This window comes from Loxodonta africana, chromosome 3, assembly GCF_030014295.1.
Source record: "Loxodonta africana isolate mLoxAfr1 chromosome 3, mLoxAfr1.hap2, whole genome shotgun sequence".
Taxonomy (NCBI): Eukaryota; Metazoa; Chordata; class Mammalia; order Proboscidea; family Elephantidae; genus Loxodonta; species Loxodonta africana.
The window spans coordinates 9853903-9875061 of record NC_087344.1 but is presented as its reverse complement, the minus strand read 5'-3'; the positions used below and the strand labels follow the sequence as shown (position 1 = coordinate 9875061).

The following is a 21159-nucleotide window of genomic DNA, read 5'->3' as shown; positions in this document are numbered from 1 at the left end:
AATTTTCTTTTTGAGAAATGTGAACAAAAAGAGGCAAACCTGAGTGTTAGGTTATATCGTCTCTGGTTAATTTCCTGATGTAAAGCTTTGCTGAGAAATCATTTCATTAAGTGCCTCATTTGTAAGCTGTTGTGGTGCTTAATAATCTCAGCACTCAGTCACTTCTCCAACTCAGCAGGCTCCCTGCCAAAGCACACCACATTGGATGAAGCAGGCGAAGAATGTTTGTTCTGCTCTAACATGAACGTTGCTCTGCAGAACCAAAAACCAAACCCAAACGCAGTGCCATCAAGTCGGTTCTGACCCATAGCAACCCTATTGGACAGAGTAGAACTGCCCCATAGAGTTTCCAAGGAGCGCCTGGCAGATTTGAACTGCCAACCCTTTGGTCAGCAGCCCTAGCACTTAACCACTACGCCACCAGGGTTTCCATTCTGCAGAACAGACCAGAAAAAAACCCAGCCTTTCTGGCACCACAGAGGAGCACACTTCAAACGTACAAGACACTCAGCTCTTACCTGTGTCGTGTCTTCTCTGCGTGAGATGATTACGACTCGGGCTCAGTCCCTCCATTTCTAAAATGGAAATAATCATATCTGCCTATCTACCCTGTTACATTGGTGAGATCATTGATGAAAATTTATTTCAGAATCGAAGGAGGATGCCCGATAAATTTGGTACACTGACCAAGATAGATCCAAAAGCTCTAAAGAGATTATTTTCAATCTAAATAACCTCCAGACAACTAGTTAATTCAGTAGGAGAAAAAAAAAAAAACAGGCAAGGGATTATTTGGAAAAATATGTGGAGCAGATGCCCTGCTCTTTCAAGGCTCAAAGGAAGAGTCCACCATAAACCAAAAAAACAAAACCAAAAACAAACCCATTGCTGTGGAGTTGATTCCGCCTCATAGCAACCCTGTAGGTAGGATAGAGTAGAACTGCCCCATAGAGTTGCGATGGAGCGCTTGGTGGATTTGAACTGCCAGTCTTTTGGTTAGCAGCCAAGCTCTTAACCACTGCATCACCAGGGCTCCATAGATTAATTATATACAATTCTTTCACCGAGATCACAGCCCAGAGAAGGCAGTCATTTTTATCTATGATGATCTTTCCTCCCTATACCAAACACGGCAGAAGCAGACATTTCTTCTCCCCCTTAACTTCTTGGTCTTAACAACAATTTCATATCTCCGTTAGTTTCAAAACCTAGGATTCATTCTTGAATTTTCCCTGTCTATATTGTGTTTTCAAGTAAACCTACAAATTCTGTTGCTCACACCCATTTTCTGTTCTTCATTCTTTCTATACCAGCTCCATTCAGGCCCATGTGGTCTTTGTCTGGACAATTGCCATAGTCTCTTAAGTTTGCCCACTTCCCACATCTTTTCCATCTTTCCTGGACTGCATAGTTCTATCTAGTTAAGTTCCCGAAGTTGTCAAGGATGTCATTTTAGTTGGATTCACAATCAACACCCTTGGAAACAGCAGTCAAGAAATCAAATGAAGTATTGCATCGGGCAAATCTGCTGCAAAAGTCCTTTTTAAAGTGTTGAAAAGTAAAGATGTCACTTTTGGGACTCAGGTGCACCTGACCCAAGCCATGCATGTGAAAGCTGGGCAATGAATAAGGAAGTCCGAAGAAGAATTGACACCTTTGAATTGTGGTGTTGTTGAAGAATACTGAATATACCGTGGACCTCCAAAAGAACGAAAAAGTCTGTCTTGGAAGAAGTACAACCAGAATGCTCCTTGGAAGCAAGGATGGCAAGACTACATCTCCTGTACTTTGGACATGTTATCAGGAAGGATCAGTCCCTGGAGAAGGACATCATGCTTGGTTAAGTGGAGGGTCAGTGATAAAGAAGAAGATCTTCAGTGAGAGGGATTGACACAGTGGCTATAACAATGGGCTCAAGCATAGCAATGATTCTGAGGATGGCGCATGATCGGGCAGTGTTTTCTTCTGTTGTACATAGGGTCTCTACGAGTCAGAACCAACTGAACAGCACCAAACAACAAGTACAGAAGAAAAGAAGCTGAACTTTGGAGTTAGGCATTCTACCGCTTACCTACAAAAAGGAAATTATCATTCATTCATTCAACAAACCCTGTTGAGTACCTATGGTACACCAGATACTGGGTTAAGGCAAGGATTAAATTAAATAAGAGATATGAGGTCATTAACAAAGGTCCTAGTTAGGCATTCGACAATTGTAACTACGGGCAGTAGAGGAAGCACTAGTAGTAGTTGTTGCTGCCATCTGCAAGTTTTGATCCTAACATGCATGATGCTACAACTACTATGAGTTGTTCACTTGCATTTGCATTCGCCTGTTATTGTTGTTGTTGTTAGATGCCATTGAGTCAGTTCCAACTCATAGCGACCGTACAACAGAAGAAAACACTGCCCAGTGCTGTGCCATTCCCACAATCATTGTTATGCTTGAGCCCATTTTTGCACCTAGTGGGTCAAGCCATCTCATTTTTCACCGACCCTGTACTTTACCAAGCATGATGTCCTTCTTCAGGGACTTATCCCTCATAATAACACGTCCATAGTACCTGAGACGTAGTCTCGGTGCCATCTTTGCCTCTAAGGAGCATTCTGGTTGTACTTCTTCCAAGACAGATTTGTTTGTTCTTTTAGCAGTCCATGGTACACTCAGTATTTTTCACCAACACCACAATTCAAAGGCATCGATTCTTCTTCAGTCTTCCTTATTCATGGTGCAGCTTTTGCGTACTTACGGGACAACTAAAAACACCATGGCTTGGGTCAGGAGTACCTTAGGCTTCAAGGTGACATCTTTGCTTTTCAACACTTTAAAGAGGTCGTTTGCAGCAGATTCGCACAATGCAACATTTGTTTTGATTTCTTGACTGCTGCTTCCATGGCTGTTGATTGTGGATCCAAGTAAAATGAAATCCTTGGTATCTTCAATCTTTTCAATCTTTCAATCTCTTCTCCGTTTAGTATCCTCTATTCTCTGCCGCCTTGTGTAGGGACAGATTCTCTGGGTCCTGAGGCCCCTGAACACAGATTGACACTTTCTTTATTGGGGAAGAAGCAGCAGCAAAGGGCTTTACCTGGGCCTGTGGCCCCAGCCAAAGGAACTTTGTCTTTCCACCTGGAGGGAGGTAATAGAGCCTCACCTATTTCCAAACCTATTTTTCCACAGAAGACACAAAGCAGTAAGAGAGTTAAGACCCAGGAGATCCTGGAAATCTCTACAAAGGGCAGGGGTCCATTTATCTTTCCTTCAGCCAACCAGCTTCACTCTCAAGCAGGGATGCCCTTTTCCTGTACTTGTGCACTATGGCCACCATCTTGGTGACAGGCACACCACAGGAAGGACCATACAATGTGCTAAGTGCCCAATCGAGGGCTGGAGGGGAAGGGAGGCTGGCACACAGACTGCCACTGGAATGAGTAGCAGTTACCCTGCAGAAGGGGAACATCTGGGCAGGGCAGAAGCTCCCAGGCCTGAGAGTGCTCTTTGGGGAGCCAGAAGTAGTTGGCCTTGGGCTAACTGAAGAACCTGAGACATTGTCTGAAACAAGTCCTCTGTGGTACACTCCCCAGGTCACACAGCTCTGGTGACGGGATAGTCTCTAGTCTGGGGTCAGTGCTCTTGTGGTTGATCTTTTTCCTTCCAGAGCAAGCAGTTCAACAGGGCACTTACCACTATCGGCTTATTAGTACTGATGGCTTAGCAATATAGTTGCTGGTATCATTTATGGTGATACAGTTTATACTGATGTACACCAAGCATTGGGCTAAGCAGTTTACCTACATAATCTCATGTCGCAACCTTAAGAGACAGATACCATTTATTGTCCCTTTTCAACAAATGAGGAAACTAAGTCTAGAGGATCTGCCCAAGATCATACACCTAGTAAGCAGCAGATCTTCTACACAATGGTCCTCATATCGACAGTGCTGTCACCAGCAAAGAGAGGTGTGAAGCTAAGGTATGACACGTACCCTGGGTGCGACTCGAAGGCATGGAAGGAGAGTTTGACTGTGCGGTGTCTATTAACCACCCCAGTTTCCATCACCATCTGTGAGAGATCATTCAGCAAGTTAAAGCTAATACTTTCGAATTTGAGAGCCTCCGTGAGTCAAGGAAGACTGTGTGATCTTGCTCTGCTGAGGGTAGAAAGAGAAGAAACTGGGGGAACAAAATGACTTTGAGCACATCATAGACCAGTTTGCATCAGTGAAGGCCAGGAAGGTGCAGTTGTAATTTTCATGCAATGCTGTAACGTGTTAAGTACAAGATTAACCAGCTGACTTGGGTCGCTATAGGGTCGGTGTGAGTCAGAAGTGACTTGATAGCGATGGGTTTTTGTTTTTTTTGGAGGGGCGTTTACCATGGTAAAGTAGTGGAAAATGAGTGCCAGAGGTGTGGACAGGGGCGCAATGTCAGTGCTAGCCACAGGTGCGTTTTCCATAGATCAGTCTCTGCTCTCCACCCGTTACACTTAACGGTTCATGTCCAGCGAGGTCAAAGGTGTCCAGTAATATTTACCAACCCAAAGTGATCCCATGGCCTGTTCTCTGTGCATGTGGTAGCCAGGTTCACTGCAGTAGGCAGATGTCTGCATTAGGAAAACAGCTACCACTCTAATTTTCTCTAACTGACTTGTTGGCAGTGCTAACACTGAGGGCAAAAGATACAGGGACATGGATCCTGGGCTCCGAATAGCACAAGAAATGTTGGATGTTGGTAAGGATGTAGGAAACTTGGAAGCCTCATCCATGGCTAGTGAGAATGCAAAATGGTACAGCCACTGTGGAAAACAGTTGGCAATTCCTCAAAAATTAGAACATCGAGCTACCATTTTTGTCAGGTGCTGTCGAGTGGGTTCTGGCACAACACTATGTACAACAGAACCAAACATTGCCCAGTCCTGCGCCATCCTCACAATCTTTGTTATGTTTGAGCCCATTGTTGTAGCCACTGTGTCAATCCATCTCCTAGAGGATTTTCCTTTTTTTCACTGACCCTTTACTTTACCAAGCATGATGTCCTTCTCCAGGGACTGGTCCCTCCTGATAACATGTCCAAAGTACTTGAGAAGGAGTCTTGCTATCCTTGCTTCTAAGGAGCATTCTGGCTGTACGTTTGCCAAGATAGATTTGTTCTTTCATCTGGCAGTCCATGGTACATTCAATAGTCTTCACCATCCCCATAATTGGAAGGTGTCAATTCTTCTTTGGTCTTCATTGTTCATTGTCCGGCTTTTGCATGCATATGAGGTGATCGAAAAAACCATGGCTTCGGTGGGGCTCACCTTTGTCCTCAAAGTGACCTCTTTGCTTTCCAGAGGTCTTTTGTAGCAGATTTGTCCAATGCAATGCATCGTTTGATTTCTTGACTACTGCTTCCATGGGTGTTGATGGTGGATCCAAGTAAAATGAAATCCTTGAAAGCTTCAATATTTTCTCCATGTATCATGATATTGCTTATTGGTACAGTTCTGAAGATTTTTGTTTTGTTTATGTTGAGGTGTAATCCACACTGAAGGCTGTCGTCTTTGACCTTCATCAATAAGTGCTCCGCCGGGATGGTATTTGTAATTCACAGAAATGAAACATCTGGCTCTTGCATGGTTTAACATGTTTCTTCATTGGTTTTATCATATTTGGGGTAAACTAAACCACTCATTTTCAAATGAAAGAAAAAAAAATCTATGCCAATAAAAGTCTTCTCACTGGGTGAGTTGAGTTCCTCTTTTCCTGAGAATTTGTAAATTGGCATTGCAGCTATTCTTTTTATTTCAGGTCACTATATTAGCTACTGGAGAGTTCATTCTGGACATTTTTACATTTCAGGGGATACTTCTTTTTTAAATTAAAAAATGCTTATAATTATTCATTATAAAAGCTCAAGCTATAAACTCACATGATTACAAATCAAACAAAATATACGAAGGAAACATGGAAAGAAATAACAAAGTGGAAAAAAGAAAAAAAAAAACATTGTTAAAGCAATATCGAGCCCTCATTCTCTGTTTCTCTTCCGTTTCTTTGCAGACGCTGCAATTTCTTACGTAAAAGTGTGTGGGGTGTTGGGTCAGCCTGTCACCCTACCCTGCATGTACTCAGGAGCACTCACGTCCATGTGTTGGGGCCGAGGGTCTTGCCCTCTTTCTCATTGCATGGATGAAATTGTCAGGACTAATGGATCCCATGTCACCTTTCAGAAGGACTACCATTATAAGCTAAAGGGATCCCTTTCGGCAAGGGATGTGTCTTTGACTATAGAGAACGCAGTCAAGGCAGACAGTGGCCTGTACTGTTGTCGTATTCAGCACAGCGGATGGTTTAATGATCAGAAATACACCATATCATTGGAGATTAAAGGAGGTGAGTTGAGTCTTCTTTCTTTGGTCATTTCGTGCAGATGAACTGAGATGCAAAGCTTTCGGCTTGGTAATTTTTTCCTTGAATAGAAAAAGAGGAGACCCTCCATTCTTGTTTTTTAATAACTGTTGCTCTTGGGAAATAGGAAAGCTTTTGTGTGTGTAGATGAAGTGCTAACTCCAAGCCCGATTCAAGGCCACAGGCTAGAAGGTCTTTACAGTCAGCAGACTATCTCCTGAAGCAGCGCTTCAGAAATGTTAGTTGGCCCATGAAAAAGCATTCACTGTTCCATAGTGAAATCTAGTGAATGTGGGTACTTCTTTCTATGATAAGCTTTCTAGTTGGCCTGATTTAATTCCAACACCTTCCTTTTCTATTTTGCACGCAGTGCATAGGTTAACTCTTCCTCCCAGGATCCTGTCCTGGAAGCCAATGTTCACAGCCTCTTAGGAAGAATAGCAACCCCTGAATGACCGACTTTCATAAACATAAAGTGCACACCAAAGCCTGACTTGATAAATGCACCCTTTTGATTTCGCATCTAATGCCCAGCCTTAGAGGGACACCAATGGTGTCCTGTGCTGACAGAAAGATATTAACTTGAAATGTGGTTAGTGGGAAGGGTGATGGTCAAATCGGGTAATGATCCAGGCAAAGGTATGACGAGCATGTGGATGAGATCCTGGGTGATGATGAGAAAGAAGAGATAATTCACAGTGCCTGCAGTGTTCATAACTGTGGGAAGGAAATAAAGTGAATGAAATAACTCATTGGGTTTGCTTCTGATTCTGCAATAATGGAAAGACAGTATGGCGTTGCATTGCAATTCCCTTTTACTGAAATTAGCTCATGATAAAAATCACAATGGCTAGCGAATTCTTGAAATGAAACATTTCATTTGATCCATGTGACAAATTCTTCATTTGACTCTGGTAACTTAAGTAGCATAGAAATAACTGGAAGGACCCTGGGCAGCTTGAAGAATTGAAAATTTCAAATAATCAGGCCTTGGAAAGGGACAGGGAGCAACATTACTCCCGGAATCTGGAGATCAGGGACTATTGGAATGACCCTCTAAGGTGTTGCTCTTGCAAAAGATTGACTCCATGTGTTTTCCTTCTTTGTATCAAGATTCAATTTCCCACCAGAGCGAATCTGATTGGCATTTCTGGAGTCAGGTGGTCATACGACTTAAGAGAGGGTGGGCCAAACACCATAAAATTCCAAGTTGATGTGCCTATCCAGCCTGCATGAACAGTCAGGAGCTTGTTCTGCAAAGGAAAAAGCTGACTGTCTCACTAAAAGAAGGAAGACAGGTGGGATGGTGGCCAGTCCAAGCCACAGATGTCTATTACAACATCCATGGCTGGTCATCTTCCAGATCGTGAATGCTACCTTCCACTCATGCACTTAATGAAGAAATTCAAGTGCAGTAAAAATTATTTTCAAGCCAGAGAAGCCAGTAGGCAGTGCTGTGTCCAGAGGACCAAGATTCTAATTATGGATGTTCAATGACATGCAATTGTAATTGTGAGTCACTGGGATCACCACTTGGTATAAAAGGAAACAGGATGTGGGCTGTATCTTTGAGAGAATGACTATACTGTGAAGAAGAAAAACACTAAAAAAAAAAAAAAAAAGAATACCTGAAGGAACCTGAGAAGTTCAGTCCCAGGATTTTGGAGAAATTGAAATCAGAGCAAAGAGATCCAAGGACCTCATTTTGTCTGGAGAAGTAAGAGAAGGTTTCACAGAGGAAGTGATGTTTCAGTTGTGGCCTGGGTAGCTGACCAGTTACCCATTCCAGGGCCTTCCAAAGGACACGAACAGCATGTGCAAAACACACAAGCAGGTGCCAGAGAGATGATGTGTCCAAGAGATGCGTAGGAATGGTTGAAAGTGTCTGGAGCACAGTCTTCATGGGAAAACAAAGGAAATGGCCCTGTGAAAGAAAGTGCCTATATCCTGGAAGGTCTGCTCTTTCTTTATTATGTACCTATTTACCTTTAATCCAAAGATGATGGATGTTCATTGAAGTAGTCTAAACCAAGGTGTACCCTGATCAGATGCAAGTCTCTAACAGATCACTTCACACAGCATTCTAGAGATTGGAGAGGAGTGGGCCGGTGACATTCTGCTCCATTTACTGGGGATCATTGAAGTCCTTAAGGCCACATTTCTTTCCAAATATAATGGGAGAGTGTGTAGTTCATATGATAAAAACATTTAAGACATTAATTCCCATAAGAGTCTCTCTATTCATTAACATTCACATGGCTTAAGGCAAAAGAACTTGCAAAACACCTGAAATAGATTAGTTGTTGGGTTGGTTTTTTAATGACCAACTCTTCAATGTATTGAGAAAATATTGAAATTTCAAGGATTTCATTTTATTTGGATCTGCAGTCAATGCCCATGGAGTCAGCAAGTCAAAAAATCAAATGGCTTATCGCATTGAGCAAATGTGCTGCAAGAGGCCTCTTTAAAATCTTAAAAAGCAAAGATGTCACTTTGAGGACTGTAGTGTGAGTTGGAGTCAACTCAACAGCCACTGGTTTTTTTTTTTTTTTTTTTTCTGGTCAGATGCACTCAAAAGGGGGCCACTGAACAAGGAAGGCCAGAGATGGATTGATGAATTATCATGTTAACGAAGAATATTGAATATACCATGGACAGGCAGAAGAACAAAAATCTGTCTTGGAAGAAGTACAGCCAGAATCCTCATAGAAGCGAGGATGGCAAGACTTCATCTCACAGACTTTGGACATGTCATCAGGAGGAACTGGTCTCTGCAGAAGGACATCATGCTTGGTAAAGTAGAGGTCGGTGAAAAAGAGGAAGACCTTCATAGAGATGGATTGACACAGTGGCTACAACAATGGGCTCAACAATTGTGAGGATGGCACAGGACCGGGCAGTGTTTTGTCCTGTTGTACATAGGGTCACTATGAGTCAGAACCAACTCCGAGGCACCTAACAACAACAACAAAGTTGAAGAGCTATTTTATCTTTTTTTGCATACCATAAGAGATTCAGTGAAGCAGTCTAATATCTTCATTTGACTGTTTTCTAAATAAACATCAATTTAAATTTAAGCACAATTAAGAGAAAACAGACTATTCTGACTAGTTAAAAAGGCAGATCTTTTTTTTTTCTTTAATAAATACAAGCTTTTTATTATACTTCAGATGAGGATTTACAGAATAAACTAGCTTCTCATTGAACAGTTAGTACACATATTGTTTTATGACGTTGGTTAACAACCCCACGACATGTCAACGCTCTCTTCTTCTCGACGTTGGGTTACCCATTGCCAGCTTTCCTGTCCCCTCCTGCCTTCTAGTCCTTGCCCCTGGGCCGGTGTGCCCCTTTAGTCTTGTTTTGTTTTATGGGCCTGTCTAATCTTTAGGTGAAGCATGAATCTTAGGAGTGACTTCATTACTGAGCTAAAAGGACATCCAGGGACCATACTCTCTGGGTTTCTCCAATGTCTGTCAGGCCAGGACGTCTGCTCTTTTTCTGTGAGTTAAAATTTTGCTCTACATTTTTCTCCAGCTCTGTCTGGGACCCTCTATTGTGATCCCTGTCAGAGCAGTAAAGAGGCAGCTCTTTTAATTACTTCCATAATTTCAAAAGTCTTTATTATGTTTATACTCTCTGTAAATTTATGACTGTATATTACCTCTCTATCTGGCCTTGAAAATACCTGCAATTAACTCTTTATGAGAAGTTTGGTTATCTTGCTATATCAAATCTGCTTTTCTTGCAAGAAGGTCCCTGATCTAGGGTTTTCATCAACTTCATTAACACATAAATATGGACTCTATACTCAGGGATCAACTACCCTTAACCATGATCATTTCCCTGCTGTTGCTTAGTCCTCTCTTCCTCCTCCTTCTTTTCCTCTCTCTTCTCCTTCTCTGTGTTCTTTTCCCCTTCTCCTCTTTCTCCTCCTTCTCCTTGTGTTTTTTTTTTTTTGGAAAATTTTAGTATATAAATGTCTTATGATGATATTACAATTATTTGCCACTTTTGTTAACCTGAAATCCTAGTGGCTTTGAGAAACAAGGCTTTGAAAATAAAATGGTCTGATAAATGGGAATGATGGTCATCTCCTGCATTTGGTCCCATACATAGAACTCTATTCAAAAGCGAAGCTGGAACTAGAGTGCTGACAATGCTCAGAGTCTGTACAACAGACCCAAGAGAAGAACCAAAGAGAGTGGTGAGAGTAAGGATGAATTCAAAAAGAGGACTGAGCTCTGCTTACCCTGTGATACACAAGCATTCCTCCATGGAGATCAGAAAATTCTTCCAGAACCCAGCCACAGAATCTACATATGTTAGGGAAGTGCCCATGTCAAGCTAAGAGTAACTAAGAGAGATTGTGAATAATAGACATGGAGCATTGTGAGCTACCTAGAAGGAACACTACATGACAAACCATATTGCTGCCAGCCTCCCCTGGAAGCCAATGACAAAATTATCAGTAAGCATCTCAGCTGAATTTCCCAGCACTGCTGTGCCTTGGCCTGTGACTATTTACCTCCTGTGCTGTGCAGGCTTCTGTGTGTCCCTTTTCTGTCTCAGCATCTCCAGTGACTCTCTGACCCTCTGATTTTCCCCATTTTGCCCCCACTGACCATGGGATTCTTCTAATGGTGCACATGTCCTTGGAGTTGCCTCATGAAGATTATGCATTTAAATTAGTGTAGACCTTTTGCTTTTCATCCTAGGGAGCATAAGACAACCTTCTAATGCAGTGCCTCTGAGCATAAAAGACAAAAGAGAAGCCAGTTGTTTGGCAATTATGAGATATAAAAGACACCTAATGACCACGCATTTTTGTATGACACATAAGAAGGAGCTTTGTCCAGGGATTTTTAGTTTCTCACTTAGCTTTTAGCCTCTCACTGAAATCATAAGGCTCAGAAAACACATGATATGGACTGATGGAAATTGAACTTACTGAGTATTTCACAGTGACAGGTTTTATTTTGGCAAATGCTGCTGATTACATCCATGCCTAATCATAGCATCCATTAGAAGCCTGTAATGTTAATTTAGTTTGGAAAATATAGTAGTGTTCTGTCAGGGATTTTGCACTTAAATGATCACATTAGGCTTTTAATAGATGTCTCCATAAAAAACAAAAAACAAAAACCATTGCCATCCAGTGAATTCTAACTGATAGTGACCCTATAAGACAGGGTAGAACTGCCCTGTAAGGTTTCCAAGGTTGTAAATCTTTACGGAAGCAGACTGTCACAGCTTTCACCCACGGATCAACTGGTGGGTTCGAACTGCTGAACTTTTGGTTAGCAGCCAAGTGCTTTAACCACTGCACCACGAGGACTTCTGGTGTCTCCATAGCATATAATTATTATGGAAAATATTGTATAACTCAGAATGTCCACATCATAGTCTAATTAAATCGAACCATTGGGTCAGGCACATGTAAGTCTCAGTCTTTCATCTTCTTTTTTCCATACAACAGGTGACCAGCACTGCTATGAGTTAACAGTGATTCAGTCTCTCTGTGTTTCAGAGATAAGCAGAGAGGGTGTCGTTCAGGTGGGACATTTGCTCCATGTGAGTTACTCTGAGTTGTGCAAAATGAAAAGATAATGTAAAAATTCCAAATGTGGTTTCTATTTAAGTTGAGGACTTGTTTTCTCTAGGAAATTGCTCTTAGTGCAACAGCAAACAGAATTTTTATTTCAGCTGATAAGTGTGGAAAAAAGCAGGTGGTCATAAAGTCTCCCAAATTCTTATATGCTCAGTTGTCATTGTGCCAGAGCTTCTAACGCTGAGGCTGGCTCATTCCAACTTTCTTTTTCTTTTCTTTTTCCCCTCAGTGTTCTGATCTATTTTCATTGGTTCTGTTTCAGTACTTTGGTAGGTTTTGATTTGTTTAGAACATGACTATTTTATTATGTTATAACCAGTCCTTTATATACATGTAAATGGTAAAGCAGCAGATAACAAGTTTGAGAAGAAAACAGAACAGAAGTTGACTAAGTAAAAATAAAAAAAAAACCAAGCCATTAACTGATTCCAACTCATAAGTTCTGACAGGAAAAATAAAAGAAATATATATACATATATATATGTATGTATTTTTTTGTAAGGGATAAAATGAGCCATATTCTACCCAGTTCTCCACTCTTAATTTAAATAAGTCTCTTCTGATAGTTACTGGAATCAATAAAATATGCTTTCAACTCTGAAAGGAAGCCTCATTTTGCTTTTTAAAGGAAAGAAAAGGGGGAAATCTGGCCAATATTAAGAAATGTGAATTAATCTAAGCAATCATATTCTATCAATAAAAAACACAGTGCGTGTCTAAGAAACCTGGTCCACATACTTGATTTAGAGCTGTGTGTTCACTAGGTCTCACTACTGGAAATCCATTCACTTGCTGACAGTGGAAAAGTAAAAGTATGGAAGGTGATACTTTTGACCTTTAAAATCTTGGCCCATTTTTTATAGAAACAACGATGTGGTTATCATGTTGAGATATTTTCACTCAATTCCATCGAGAGTAAACGTTAAGAACCCTTAACAGAACTTCCGTTCCATGCTTATGTCGGTGCTTTCAGCCAAATTGCCTCCAGAAAACACGGTGATAATATAGTCAAAATACCAGAAGACCAGGCAGAGGGTCCGGGTTTACTAAACTCAGCTTCTCCTGAAAGTGCAGAGAAACGTGAGTTCCCTCCCAGCGAAACAGGGCATATTCGTCCCTAGGTGGAGGGGTGTGCTCCCAGGTTCCCTCTGAGTTCCTGGTTTTCCCAGGTCCTGGCATGTGTGCGGAGCAGAGTGAGGTGGTTAAGAACCCAAGCTGCTGAGAGAGATGCCTGAGCAAGTCATCCAACCTCCCTGAACCTGCCTTTCACATCCGTAAAACGAATAGCATCATAGAATCTCAGAGAACCATCACAATAACTTGCTGAGGAAAGTTCCTGATGCCCAGTGGGCAGGTGAACAAATTAGCTGTTATTATTCCAATTTGAAATCCATTTTAGGATGAGCCTTTGCTAACGTGTCTTGCGTAGAAGCCAGAACATCAGTTTGTAATTGTGTACTTCCTAAAGGTTACACAAAAGGAGGAAGAAGAAGGAGATCCAGATGATTCCAGGACCTGAATTTCCTGATCATAAACACAGTTCGGGAATTTAGAGTAACATTTTCAGAAGAAACTGGTTCAAAATGGATTCAGCATTTATTATTTTTTTTTTAGGCATTCCACAAAGTACATCAGTATCTTCGGTGATCACATATTGCTATTGTTTCATTTTGAAATGAAGAGAAGAGGGATTTCTAGGATTAAAACCTTGTTATTGTCGTTCTTAGGTGCCATCGAGTAGGCTCTGACTCACAGCGACCCTCTGTACGGTAGAACAAAACACTGCCTGGTCCTGCGCCATCCTCACAATTGTTGCTGTGCTTGAGCCCGTTGTTGCAGCCGTTGTGTCAATCCATCTCTTTGAGGGTGTTCATCATTTTGTTGACCGTCTGCTTTAACGAGGATGATGTCCTTCTCCAGGGACTGGTCCCTCCTGTTAACATATCCAAAATGTGTGAGACGAAGTCCTCACTTCCAAGGAGCACTCTGGCTGTACTTCTTCCAAGACATATTTGTTCAGCCTTCTGGCAGTCCAGGGTTTATTCAATATTCTTCACAACACCACAATTCAAAGGCATCAATCCTTCCTCAGCCTTCCTCATTGTCCACCTTTTGCATGCATATGGGGGGATTGAAATTATCATGGCTTGGGACAGATGCACCTTAGTCCTCAAAGTCACATCGTTGCTTTTCCACACTTTAAAGAGGTCTTTTGCAGTAGATTTGCCCAGTACAATATGCCTTTTGATATCTTTTGATATCATGGCAGCTGCTGCTGCCATGGCATTGATTGTGGATCTGAGTAAAACGAAATCCATGACAAATTGAATCCTTTCTCCAATTACCATGATGTTGCTTATTGGTCCAGTTGTGAGGATTTATGTTTTCTTTATGTTGAGGTGAAATCTGTACTAAAACCTGTAGTCTTTGATCTTCATCAGTAAGTGCTTCAAGTCTTCTTGTATTTCAGCAAGCAAGGTTGTGTCATCTTCATAACCCAGGTTATTAATGAGTCTTCCTCCAATCCCGATGCCTCATTCTTCTTCGTATAGTCCAGCATCTTGGATTATTTGCTCAGCATACAGATTGAATAGGTATGGTGAAAGGATACAACCCTCACGCACACCTTCCCTGACTTTAAACCAATCAGTATCCCCTTGTTCTGTCTGAACAACTCCCTCTTGATCTATGTACAGGCTCCTCATGAGCACATTAAGTTTTCTGGAATTCCCATTCTTCTCAATCTTATCCATAATTTGTTATGATCCACACAGTCAAATGCCTTTGCATAGTCAATAAAACACAGGTAAACATCCTTCTGGTATTCTCTGCTTTCAGCCAGGATCCATCTGACATCAACAATGATATCCCTGGTTCCATATCCTCTTCTGAAACCAGCCTGAATTTCTGGCAGTTCCCTGTCAATATACTGCTGCAGCCGTTTTTGAATGATCTTCAGCAAAATTTTGCTTGCATGTGATATTAATATTTTTCTATAATTTCCACATTTGGTTGGATCACCTTTTTGGGGAATAGGCATAAATAAGGATCTCTCCCAGTCAGTTGGCCAGGAAGCTGTCTTCCATATTTCTTGGCATAGACGAATGAGCACCTCCAGCGCTGCTTCTGTTTGTTGAAACATCTCAAATGATAGTCCATCAATTCCTGGAGCCTTGTTTTTTGCCAATATATTAGTGCGCCTTGGACTTCTTCCTTCAGTACCATCGGTTCCTGATCGTATGCTACCTCTTGAAATGATTGACTATCGACAACTTCTTTTTGGTATAATGACTCTCTGTGTTCCTTCCATCTTCTTTTGATGTTTCCTGCATCATTTAATATTTTTCTCATGGAATCCTTCACTATTGCAACTCGAGGCTTGAATTTTTTCTTCAGTTCTTTCAGCTTGAGAAACACCGAGCATGTTATTCCCTTTTGGTTTTCTATCTCCTGCTCTCTGCACATGTCATTATAATACTTTACTTTGTCTTCTCGAGCAGTCCTTTGAAATCTTCTGTTCAGTTCTTTTACTTCATCATTTCTTCCTTTTGCCTTAGCTGCTCAACATTCGTGAGCAAGTTTCAGAGTCGCCTCTGACATCCATCTTGGTCTTTTTTTCTTTCCTGTCTTTTCAATGACCTCTTGCTTCCTTCATGTATGATGTCCTTGATGTCATTCTGCAACTCTTCTGGTCTTCAGTCACTAGTGTTCAGTGCATCAAATCTATTCTTCAGATGGTGTCAAAATCAGTGGGATATACTCAAGGTCATATTTTGGCTCTCGTGGACTTACTCTGATTTTCTTCAGTTTCAGCTTGTACTTGCATATGAGCAATTGATGGTGTGTTCCACAGTCGGCCCTTGGCCTTGTTCTAACTGATGATATTGAGCTTTTCCATGGCCTCTTTCCACAGATGTATGCAATTTGATTCCTGTGTGTTCCATCTGGTGAGGTCCATGTTTATAGTCGCCAAGTATGTTGGTTAAAGAAGGTATTTGCATTGAAGAAGTCTTGGTCTTGGAAAATTCTCTCATTCGATCTTCGGCATTGTTTCTATCACCAAGGCCATATTTTCCAACTACCGATCCTTCCTCTTTGTTTCCAACTTTCACATTTTAATCACCAGTAATTATCAATGCATCCTGATTGCATGTTTGATCAATTTCAGACTGCAGCGGCTGATAAAAATCTTCTATTTCTTCATCTTTGGCCTTAGTGGTTGGTGCCGAAATCTGAAGAATAGTTGTCTTTCTTGTAGATGTATAGACATTATCCTATCACTGACAGGGTTATTCTTCAGGATAGATCTTGAAATGTTCTTTTTGAATATAAATGCAACACCATTCCTCTCCAAGTTGTATGAAATATGAATCTAGGAAAATTGAAAATCATCAAAAGTGAAATAAAAACCATAAACATCGATATCCTAGGCGTTAGTGAGCTGAAATGGACTGATAGTGGCCATTTCATATCAGACAATCATATAGTCTGCTATGCTGGGAATGGCAACTTGAAGAGGAATGGTCCTCTGCTAGTTACTCCCAAATCACTCCGCCGTATATTTTAAAAGCATGTTGTCGTGGATTGAATTGTGTTCCCCCAAAATATGATGCCCATATTTCATATTGTGTGATTGTCCTTTATTTTATGATCTGATGTGATTTTCCTATGTGTTATAAATCCCAATACCTGCCTGTGGTTAATGAGACAAGATTAGGTTATGTTAAAAAAAGATTAGAGTGGGATTCAACACTTTTACTCAGGTCACAGCCTTGATCCAATGTAAGGGGAGTTTCCCTGTGGTGTGGCCTGTGTCACCTTTTATCTTACAAGAGATAAAAGGAAAGAGAAGGTAGCGGAGAGAGACGGACCTCATACCACCAAGAAAGACGTGTGTCTTTTGGACCTGGGGTCCCTGCACGGAGAAGTTCCTAGACCCAGGGTAAGATTGATAAGGAGCTTCCCCAAGACCCAACAGAGAGAAAAAGCCTTCCCCTGGAGCTGGTGCCCTGAATTCGTACTTGTAACCTCCTAGGCTATGAAAAAATAAATTTTTCTTTGATAAAGCCAAACGCTTGTGGGATTTCTGTTTGGCAGCACTAGATACAACACATGTTGTACCACTGCAATCATTTAATAACTGTATTTTTATGCAAATAATATTCAAGTTCTACTTTTTTTTTTGCCATCTGCAGCTTCCCCCCTTCACCTGGAGGTATTTCATAAGCACGCTATGCTAATTTTTATTAAAGGAACATGCAATGACAAATTAATTTAATTGTGGACCCCCACCTCCACAAGGTTTGTCCCTCTTACTAACACATGTTCACAAGGCCTAGCATCATGCCTGGCTTTTACTAGGCACTCAATAAATATTGTTGACTAAGTTCTTGAATGGAAGGCCTCATGCTAAATCCCTTTGCAAGTTTCTACTTTAGGAGATATTTTGGACTCCTTAGGAGAAAATCAAGATCCTTGGATGGAGCAAGTGGTTTTCACTTAACTACTAACCTAAAGGCTGGAGGTTTGAACCCTCCCAGCGGTGCCATGGGAGAAAGGCCTAGTGATCTACTTTTGTTAAGATTAGAGCCAAGAAAACCCCATGGAGCAGTTCTGCTCCGTCACACAGGGCCACCAAAAGTTGTAATTGACTTGATGGCGATTGGTTTCTTGCTTTTTTTATTTTCAGAGGGGAATTAGAATGGGCCGTGGGTACATTCGGAAACCCTGATGGTGTAGTGGTTAAATGCTATGGCTAGCCAAGAGTTCAGCAGTTCAAATCTGCCAGGCGCTACTTGGAAACTCTCTGGGGCAGTTCTACTCTGTCCTATAGGGTTGCTATGAGTCCAAATCAACTCAATGGCAGTGGGTTTGGTTTTGGTTTGGGTGGATGCATTAGAGCCCTTGAGTGGTACAAACACTTAACGCATTTGGCTGCTCACCAGAAGGTTGGAGATTCAAATCCACCAAGAGGTCTCTCAGAAGACAGTCCTGGTGATCTGCTTCCAAAAACGTGGCCATTAAAAACCCCATAGAGCCCATGGGGTCACCATGAGTCAGGACCAACTCGATGGCAACTGCTAGTGGTGCTGGTGGAAGCATCAAGGAAAGACCTCACTCAAGGGTGATTGGAAGAAGGGATGTGACCAGTGACATGTTCTCTCCCATATTCCATTCTGATGGCTATTTTTCTTTTCCAGAGCACAAAGGTACGACGACCCAGCCACCGGTGGATGTTTGTATGAGTGAGGATACAGCCCAGACTTGGATACAGTTGGTCAGTCTTACCATGTCATTCTCCTGCACAAGCACCACATGGGTCCCTGTGACTTCCAGGATAGAGCAGTTCTCAACTGGAGCTGAATTTGTCCCCACCCCAGGGGGCATTTGGCAATGTCTGCAGACGTTTTTTGGTTGTCATTACTGGGGTGTGTTCGTGTATGTGTACGCTCTTGATATGTAGCAGGTAGAGACCAGGGATGCTGCCTAACATCTTACAATGTACAGAGCCGCACCCCCTGCAACTAAGAATTATCCAGTTTCAAATGTTAATAGTGTCGAGATTGAGAAACCCTGGAATAGAGTTAAAATGCTCCAGCTGTCATTCAAAGCCCTGCATCATATATCTAGAACCTCAACCCCCACGCCCTCCTGTCCCCTGTCTTTCTCCATAATGCACTCCTTGTAGGTTCCAGAGATCTCAACCTCTAAACCTTCATGGTCTCATAAATAAGATGTAGCAATGATATACCCCTCACAGGGCTGTGAGGGGTAAATGAGAAACCAAACAGCAAGTTGACAGCACACAATTTGTTGTTGTTGTTGTTGTTAGCTGCCATCTAGTCAACCATCGTCTCATGGTGGACCCATGCACAATAAGACGGAATCTTTGTGATCCATAGCAGTACCTGATGGGATCACCCAACCACACTTACCCATGTTCTCACTTTCTTAAGTTTCAGTAAGGTTCTATCTAATTAGCTTCATTTCTTTTAAAGAAAAATACATGGAAAAATGGGACCAAAAAGGACATTGCAAAAGTGGCTACCCAACTAATTCAGGAGGTGGAATTAAGTATATGGAATCGGACTTCCATTTCTCCAGGAAAGTATGAGGATCCTGTGCTTGATATAGGTAAGAAACTCCTTAAATGGTCCCCATAAAGGGATCTGGCTCCTGGCATGGTCGAGTTCTAGGATTGAAGAAATCTTTTAGATCCAAACATTAAAGATTTTCCACATGGAGGCTCTACACAAGTGGGGCTCTGCTTTGAAAATACAAACCCAAGGGAATAAACCAGCTATCTTCCTCTTTCCAAATCCCGTTGGTGTGGTACAAAGTACTTAGGAATATACCCACCATGCTTCTTTGGCTGGATCAGAAAGATCCCATAGACTCAGTTATATATGGTACTAGGACAATCTGAACCTGGTGCAGATAACTGGTCCCTCCTCTTTCCTCCACTGGGGTCCCATGGGAACCTTCATTCCGGTAAACCTGAGTGAGGACCATCCTCATCCACACAAGTGGTTCTAACAATTTTAAACCTCAAAAGGGAATGGGGGGATAACTCTAGTTCCCTTCCTTTTCAGAAATCTCCTTAGCCCTGGTATCTGTCAAGCATTTCAGAGAACCATCTTCTGGCTTTGTTGGCTTTTTTTTCTATTCTTAGCTTTCTTTTTACATTGATATCTGCTCTTGTCTTCATTATTTCCTTTCTTCTACTTTCTTCAGGTTTAATTTGCTTTGTGTTTTCTAGCTTCTTGACTTAGTATAGTAGATCCTTGATTTCAAAACATTTCTTCTTTTATAGCATGTGCATTCAAGTTATAAATTTAGCTATAAATTAGAGCTATACATTTCCCTCTAAGGACTGCTTTGGCTGCATTCTGCAAATTTTCTTCTGTGGGATTTCATTATCATTCAGTTGAAATATTTAAAAATTTTATTTGTGGTTTATCCTTTGTCTCATGGGTTATTTGTTGTTGTTGCTGGATGGCACTGAGTCAGTTCTGACTTATAGTGACCCCATGTAACAGAGGAGAACTGGACCATAGGGTTTTCTTGGCTGTAATATTTATAGGGGCAAATCCCCAGGTCTTTCTCCCACAGAGCTGCTATGTGGGTTTCAACTGCCAATCTTCAGTTTGCAGCCGAGCACTTAATCTTCGTGCTTCCAGGAATCTTTATGGGTTATTTAGAAGTGTTTTATTTAATTTCCAAATATTTGGAGCTTTTCTAGTTACCTTTGTTGTTGTTGTTGTTAGTGATTTCTTATTTAATTCTGCTGTGGTCTAAAAGCATATTCTAAAATTTCAATGCTTTTGAATTTATTGAGGCTTGATTTATGTTCTGTGTTGATGAATGTTCCACATAAACCTAGTTTCTGTATTAGGATACAGGATCTGGTGGTATATCAAAGACCAAAATAACTATAGCTTAAATAGAGAGAGATTTATTTTTTACAATTTGAACATAAGGAGCCAATGACTGATGTGACAGTTCCATGGTCCTTCCAAGACATGCCATCCTCAATGTCCAACTTGCATCCGTATTTCAAGATAGTGGCTGTAGTTTCACATCCTCTTATCAGCCAGTGGGAAGGGGAAAGAGGAGAAGCCGAAGGCCTGCCCATACTCCTTAGCACACACCACTTCTGATCACCCCTCTATTAATTACATGGCTCCACCTAGATGCAAAGAAGGCTGGGAAATGACTTGAGGTTAGCTTAAATTTGGAGCCCTGGTGGTGAACTGGTTAAGAGCTCAGGCTGCTAACCAAAAGATCTGCAGTTTCAATCTACCAGCCACTCCCTGGAAACCCTATGGGGCAGTTGTACACTGTCCTATAGGTTCAGCATAAGTCAAAATTGACTTGACGGTGCACAAAAGTTCCAAAAGAAAAAAGAGGTGAATGCATATGGGGCCAATGAATAGTCTCTCTTATAGCCCCTAGACAAATTTTCTCACCTCTCCAGAGACAAACTCTGTGTACCAAAACTTTTATGAGGGTGATCTTTTGTCAGATCTTGTCCTTATATGGCTGAGAGAGTTTACTCAAGAGATCCCTCCCAAGTACAATCTATTCCCAGTTGACTATTTCCTGGAAAACCTTTAAATGGTTGCTTAAAAAAAATTAAGTTCTCTCCTTAAGTGGGC

The 21159-nt window shown here is 41.5% G+C and overlaps 1 protein-coding gene across 3 annotated transcripts in view; it reads left to right on the top strand.

Moving 5' to 3' along the window:
• Positions 1-21159, top strand: part of LOC135230598 (hepatitis A virus cellular receptor 2 homolog) — a 52541-nt gene that overhangs the window by 27003 nt on the left and 4379 nt on the right. For all 3 annotated transcript variants that reach the window (XM_064280428.1, XM_064280426.1, XM_064280427.1), the window contains 3 exons: positions 6043-6375; positions 18202-18278; positions 19000-19135. In XM_064280428.1, the coding sequence (XP_064136498.1) occupies positions 6043-6375; positions 18202-18278; positions 19000-19135 (546 nt within the window). The remainder of the gene's footprint in view (positions 1-6042; positions 6376-18201; positions 18279-18999; positions 19136-21159) is intronic.